General features: G+C 38.3%; 1 protein-coding gene across 1 annotated transcript; it reads left to right on the top strand.

Annotated features, from left to right (window-relative positions):
- The first annotated feature begins 5,156 nt into the window (after positions 1-5,156).
- Olfr655 (olfactory receptor 655) lies at positions 5,157-6,083 on the top strand. Its single transcript, NM_146820.2, has one exon. It carries the CDS (start codon positions 5,157-5,159, stop codon positions 6,081-6,083), a length of 927 nt encoding a protein of 308 aa, NP_667031.2.
- Positions 6,084-6,991: the final 908 nt, after the last annotated feature.

The raw sequence follows: 6,991 nt of genomic DNA, 5'->3' as shown, positions 1-6,991 counted from the left end.
GGACTTTAGACATTACCTATGGTACAAAACTTCTCTTATAAACCAATCACTGCCAAATAATAAAATAATGAAAAAAAGCAAAATTCCCCCAATATTACTTAGATTTTCAAAAAGAACTGCAGCCAAGTTCCTGTCATTTGAAAAGTGAAAACGACATTGCTTGGTAAAAATCACAAGAAGAAAGTTGAATTGAAAAATCCAAATTATTAAATGAACCTTTGTTTTCCTAGAGTGAAAACATCACTGTTCCTGTCTTCGGGAAAGTGGTAAGCAATGAAAACTTAACATTACATGGAAACTGGGAATGCTCACAACAATTTATTTTCCTTTGGGGGCTGCTTTTCAAGACATGCTGCTTCTAATAAAACACCCAGTGGTATTCTCTGATGAGCTATGCTGTGCTTCTCTCTTTCCTTGGTCTCTGAAGACTTGTCACTACCCTCAAATTTCTCCTAAGATGAAATCATAGACTACAAAACTTCCTTTATATGATGAAAGATCCTTGGCTCATAGCAAAAAGAAAACTTATATGTCATCTTGCAGAAATAAATACAGGGAGGGAGTGCTTTTCTATCCAGCTCAGTAGAAAACAAAAACCGTATTCAAGTTATGACCCTCGTGTAGGAATGCTCTGCTTATTGAAAGCAAGGTAGGTTGTAAGAAGGTATTAGGATATTTCTAGGTAAGTTTTAATTTTAAAATTTATATAATTGCTTTTCTTTTGATTCAATTGCTTTCTCTCAATATCTACCTATATCTGCATTAATCCTGTTTAACAAGCATTTCTGTTCTAGCCATTCAGCAGCCTTTGCCATCCCTTCTGAAAGATGAACGAGTTAACAGCAAATTTAAGGCGTGAGAGAGTAAAGGTCCAAGAATCCAGAAATTATTTTTAATGACAAAGAAATGTAAACTATGACAGGATAATTATTTTACAAATCCAGCTATGTAGTGAGTACTTAATAAGTATGAGCTAAATGGAAAGAACTTCTTAAAGAACAAAAAATTGGGCTAATTTATGCTTAAAATAATAACTATAGTTTGTGCAGAGAGAAAAGGTAAAAATGGAGGAAGGTATGGTTTTACTAATAAAGGGATATAGAAATCATGCTATCAATCAACGATAATGAGCCTGCCCCCAGGGATCTATGGAGTTGGAGGCAAGACCACACTGCATTTCTATCTTCTAAACAAATCACAGTTTTCAGATATTGTATGTTTTCTCACACACAGAGAATGTTCTCTGATCCCCTAAGAGTCTAGCAAATGTTCTTTACAATTCTCTTTGTCCCTGTACAAGAAAATTCCCCATCAAGCACCACAACCTCTTGCCCATCTCAGTTATAACATTTACTGAACTTTGTAGTCACTGTCTGTAAATTTACCTAACAGGTAAAGAGAAACAAAGTAGAATGAGTTTTTTTTTTAAGTAGAAAAAAAGGGGGACCTAGATTCATGTACCATGAACCACATTATCTTAGGTTGGTAATTCTCAACATGACAGCACAGGGAATTAGCGCAGGTGCTCTAGAGACTAGAGTTCCTAGGCTCCAATGCTGGATATTTATTTGGAGGCTGTTGTCTGGGTCCAGGCATGAGAATTGTTACACTTCTTAGTGTTTATAATCCATGGCAATGGTGTGAATCACTTTGTGGCTCTGTGACATATAAATGATCAGAAGGCTGATGAGTTTTCTGGGGGCTGGCTTTGGAAAGGAAAGAAAGTACAGATTTGGGCAGCATAATGAAGAACAAAATCTTATGCATACACTACTTTTACAATCTGCAGTCTATAAACAATAAATGCATAAAATCACCCTTCATTTGACTGTGCACAATCAGTCTATGGCCTGAGCACATTGCTTTGCCCAAAAGAAGTTTAAGGTAAAACAGAAAAATATGGCCTATAATGTTTTTCCTCTCAATAGTACTTCCCAGTTCTATGTCCATACTATTATTGCCATTCTTTCTCCATGTCCTTTGGCTTCATAATCAATAGAGATCATTTTAAAGATTCAAAAATCTGGCAACTTTAATCCTGTGTAATGTTTCAGTTTCAACAAAGGCACTGATTTTATGAGTAGGTAAGGCAATAAATACAGGAGGCAAGGGTGATGCCAGATTACTTTAGTTGTAAATGTCAATTTGGGTCAGATAACTATATGAAAAGCTAGGAGATCTTTGATAATTCTATAAGAGCAACAACAGCAACAATAAAAGAAAAGGTGAAATAATTTTGGATAAACTCAGATTCTATAATATTAGTCAGAGGACATTATAGCTATGATTTTTACAAGAAAAGAACTGTGCAGAAAATATTTATAATAAACTACTTTAATGTTTATGTTTCTATTCCATGAAGAAAGTAAGTAAGGTCCTTACAGATGTACAGTTTGCTCCAATGACAGTGTCAGCAAATTCGCAGAGTTGCAAAGTCCTACCAGGGTGTCACATAACTCCCACATCTTATCAGTGAGCTTCTAGTATAACAAAGCAGTTCAAAGCCGTATGGTCAGATAAATGCCCCCATTGCATCTCTTGTATTGCACAGGACATGTAGATTCTCCTAAGCAACCCTCATCTGGAATTGTTTGTGGCGTGCCCCAGAATGAGCTATTTTCAACATCTACTTATTATGCAGGCAAAGTCCTTTTTAAGTGAATGTCACATGGCGTTCTAATATGTTCAAAATATTGGTGATAGTGATTTTTTTTCTGGCAAGGATTTTCTTGAATTTGGTCCTTTCCTCCCTTTCTTTCTTCACACAAAGTGATATTATTTCTTCTAAAAACCATTAGTCAACCTCATGGCTTCAACAACTTAGAAAATTCATGAATATCACTTTATACCATAATACTAAATCTCCCAACATATAGGCACATAAGCAGAGATTGTAGGCTCACACTGAATGTCTGTGCTCTTGGGAAAAAAAAAAGATGGAGCTGGGCAGTACTGATGCATGCTCTTAGTTCCAGCACTTAGAAGACAGAGGCAGGTAGATCTCTGTGATTTCGAAGCCAGCATGGTATAGTTCCAGGACAGCTAGGGCTACACAGATGAAACTCTGTCTTGAAAGAGAGAGAGAGAGAGAGAGAGAGAGAGAGAGAGAGAGAGAGAGAGAGAGAGAGAGAGAAGAAGAAGAAGAAGAAGAAGGAGGAGGAGGAGGAGGAGGAGGAGGAGGAGGAGGAGGAGGAGGAGGAGGAGGAGGAGGAGGAGGAGGAGGAGGAGGAGGAGAAGGGAGGGAAGGACGGAAGGAAGGAAGCAAGGTGTGCACAATGATAAAATGAGGCCATGTGAAACTTGTTTTGAACTTATGAGTTTATAGAACAAAACACTGCTTTGAACTTACTACTGACATACCTCTGTAACTCCCCTTTGTTTAACATTTTATCTATGAGGCAACTTTCTAAAACTTTTGCCTATAAAAAGGCCAAAGAATAGAAATAAGATGTTGGCTTGTGGGGAGCTCTGCCCCAACCATCCATCCTTCCAAATGTATGTGTATGGCATTTGGGGCTCAGTTCCATTCACCAAATGTATATATGTATATGCCTGTTTGTCTGTGTGTAGTTATACAAGAACAGTTGTGGATTAAATAAAACAGGTAGTCAGGCCTAATTAGAATGTGTGTTATGTTGTCTGTATAAGTGACTTCTTTCTTTCATCCCTGATTTACAGAGTGAACAAGCTCTGAGCCTCTTATCTGCCTAGTGAGGGGCTCCTGGCTAACTTGCCAGAGAAAGCTCTAGCAATAAATTCTTTACCTAATTCCCTGCTGCTAAATGGCATGTGTTAACTGCCAAAAGCAAGTGGTTAAAAAAACAAAACAAAACAAAACAAAACAAAAAAACCCTAGGTAATATAGAAGCTACCTTTTACCTTCTTAAGGAAAGGCCACCTAAATAAAAGAAACTTATTTGAATATAATATTTTACATAGACTTCTTTTTCCTTTTCTTTCTTTCTTTTTGTTAGTGTACAAAGTAATTCGTTTTATTCATTCTCATACATTGTATTTTATTTTATTTGCCCCCAACCACCTTCTCCTTCACTCCCCATTGCTGGTCCCGTTGTCTTCACAAATAGTCCCCTTTTCCTTTCATATCACATGTATTCCACTACCTCCAGAATTGGTATTAGTGGAGTGTGGTATTGATTTGATTACTGGGTAGATTATTCAAAGATCCTTAGAGAAGAAAACATCTCCTGGTTCATGATGAGAACGCAGGAATGAGTGCATACTCGTAAGGGGTCCAGTAGACCAATTTGAAGTAAATATTTGTAATTAAATATAAACAGTCTACATTCTTTTTATGAAAGACATTAATAGTGGAAAAGAGAATAACAGAAAGTGTATGTATGTACAGTTGAAGAGATGAGAAGAGGCAGTCACTTCACAGTGACTACAGATCCTAGTCTTCTACCAAACAGAGGTCACAGGGAGAGAAAGGATGCTACTACATGAAAGAAACATGGCATGCAAAGGGAAAAGATCTCAAAAAAATAATTTCTCTAAACTGTGCAGCCACAAGGAGTGAAGAAGTGTACCTCCTGCTGCCCCTTTCTGTGTCTCTATATATGAAATACATACAAGTGAAAGCATCATGAGATTCTATCTGATTCTCTCAGCCGTTGCTCAAGGATGAAAATGTTTCTCCTATTACTACTTAGATATTCAGAACATTTTAAGACTTATTGAATCTGTGGGTGTGTATGTAGAGGTCAGAGAACAACTTTGTAGAGTTGTTTCTCTCATTCCACCATTATATGAGTTCCAAGAATCTAAAATAGGTCATCACTTTTGCACAGCAAGCATGTTGCCTACTAAGTGATCTTGCTGTCATGGTGGGGGATGGGTGGCTTTTTTTTTTCAAGGCATAGGATTGCTGAACTGTCAAGGTAAAAATAAAGACTTTCTATACATCCTTTATATTGAAGGCTAAAACCCATAAAAATTGATCATTAAAACAATAAAAGGTCTTAGAGATAGGACTGAAACTGGGCTGTGCATTACATGACTATAAGAAGACATTATGACATTTTTCTCCGGGTTAAAACTAACAAACCACTGGAACCAAAACCAATAAAATCAACCAACACCCATGTCTCATTGGCAGGTATTTCAGCCTTCTTTAACAACTACTACCGTTTTCTGGCATGTTAATCTTCAACCACTCCAGTTTCATGACTTTCACTCTTTTGGGAGTGCCCGGCTTAGAATCCCAACACTTGTGGCTCTCTGTTCCATTCACTTCTATGCTCTTGGCCATCCTCATTGGCAATGGTGCTATCCTCTTCTTGGTTATCACAGAGCCCACACTTCACACACCAATGTATCTGCTCCTGGCCCTGCTGATGGTGGCTGACCTCATCTCTACTCTAGCTCTTGTGCCCAAGGTCCTGTGCCTCTTCTGGTTTGATGATCGAGTCATAGCCATCTATGCCTGTTTCACACAGATGTTCTTCATTCATGGAGCTTCAGTGGTACGATCAGCCCTACTTGTTGCAATGGCCTTTGACCGCTTTGTGGCTGTGTGTGAGCCACTACGCTACAACACAATTTTAAGCCATTCTCTAGTTGGACGCCTAGGACTGGTGGCACTTGCCAAGGGTGTCATCCTTATCCTGCCCATGCCTCTTCTACTTCAAAGGCTGACTTTCTGTCACAGGGTCATTCCCCACACATACTGTGACCATATGGCTGTGGTAAAAATGGCCTGTAGTAACACCAGACCAAATCGGATTTATGGGCTCTTCGTGATCTTGCTTGTAGTGGGACTCGATCTGCTTCTAATTGGTTTCTCGTATGTCTTCATCCTGCAGAGTGTGGTACGCCTCAACTCTCGAGATGCCACCTTCAAAGCCCTCAATACATGCTCAGCCCACCTCTTTGTTATTCTCATCACTTATGTACCTGCACTGTTTTCATCCATCACCCACCGCATCGGCCACCATATTCCACCTCATGCTCACATTATTCTTGCCAATCTCTACCTTCTCATACCTTCGGTGTTCAACCCAATTATCTACGGTATTAAAATGAAGGAGATACGGGACAGAGTGGCCAAATGCTTGTGCAGATGAACTTTATACGATGTGAATAGCTGTAATAACCCATCAACTTGATAAATGACGAGGCTATCTGAGACCTTTGACAACCACCCAAGATCTAGTAATGTCTCCTGATAAACTGTGGATATTATGGAAAGTATAGGACCACAAAAGAGTGGTCTCACCCCATTTTTTCTATGTGTTCATTCTCAAGTTCTGTTTATTTCTAGTTACTATTTTCTTGCTAAAAGGATCCTGGTGTGTTTCTCACTGGATCCTTCTTTATGATAACCGCTCAGGAAACTGAAGAGTAATTACTCAGCTCATTGTGACTTTTTAATTTGTTAGTAATCAAGACTACTCAAAGGATTGTGATAATGTGTGTGTGTGTGTGTGTGTGTGTGTATGTATGCAATGTATAGTCAGGATTTATAGACTATTGAAATACATAATTTGAACTGTTTCATTGCAAACTAAGTCACACTGTCTAGAGTAACAATTCAAGATACTCCTGTGAGAGGGAACTCTACCCTAAAAAAAAAAAATGCATGTGAGATGAAAGCTACTTGCTTCTAAACCAACATTAGCATCACATGAATTAATCCAGAATGGCTTAGCTCCTGCATAAAGGTCAACTTACATTATGTGATGAAGTATTGCTCTGTTGCTGTGTTTTAAATCATTGTATGAATAAAATTTATGATAATGAATTATTGTAAAAATGAAACTATAAAATGTCATGTCTAGGGGCTGGTGAGATGGCTCAGTGGGTAAGAGCACCTGACTGCTCTTCCAAAGGTCAGGAGTTCAAATCCCAGCAACCACATGGTGGCTCATAACCATCCGTAATGAGATCTGACTCTCTCTTCTGGAGTGTCTGAGGACAGCTACAGTGTACTTACATATAATAAATAAATAAGTAAAAATCTTTAAAAAAAATG

The sequence above is a fragment of the Mus musculus genome, chromosome 7 (genome assembly GCF_000001635.26).
Source record: "Mus musculus strain C57BL/6J chromosome 7, GRCm38.p6 C57BL/6J".
Classification (NCBI taxonomy): Eukaryota; Metazoa; Chordata; class Mammalia; order Rodentia; family Muridae; genus Mus; species Mus musculus.
This window is presented reverse-complemented; position numbering and strand designations above follow the sequence as displayed.

What these genes read in the sequence shown, in the direction of transcription:
- Olfr655 (NM_146820.2), top strand. Translation starts at nt 5,157, where the DNA reads ATGTTAATCTTCAACCACTCCAGTTTCATGACTTTCACTCTTTTGGGA.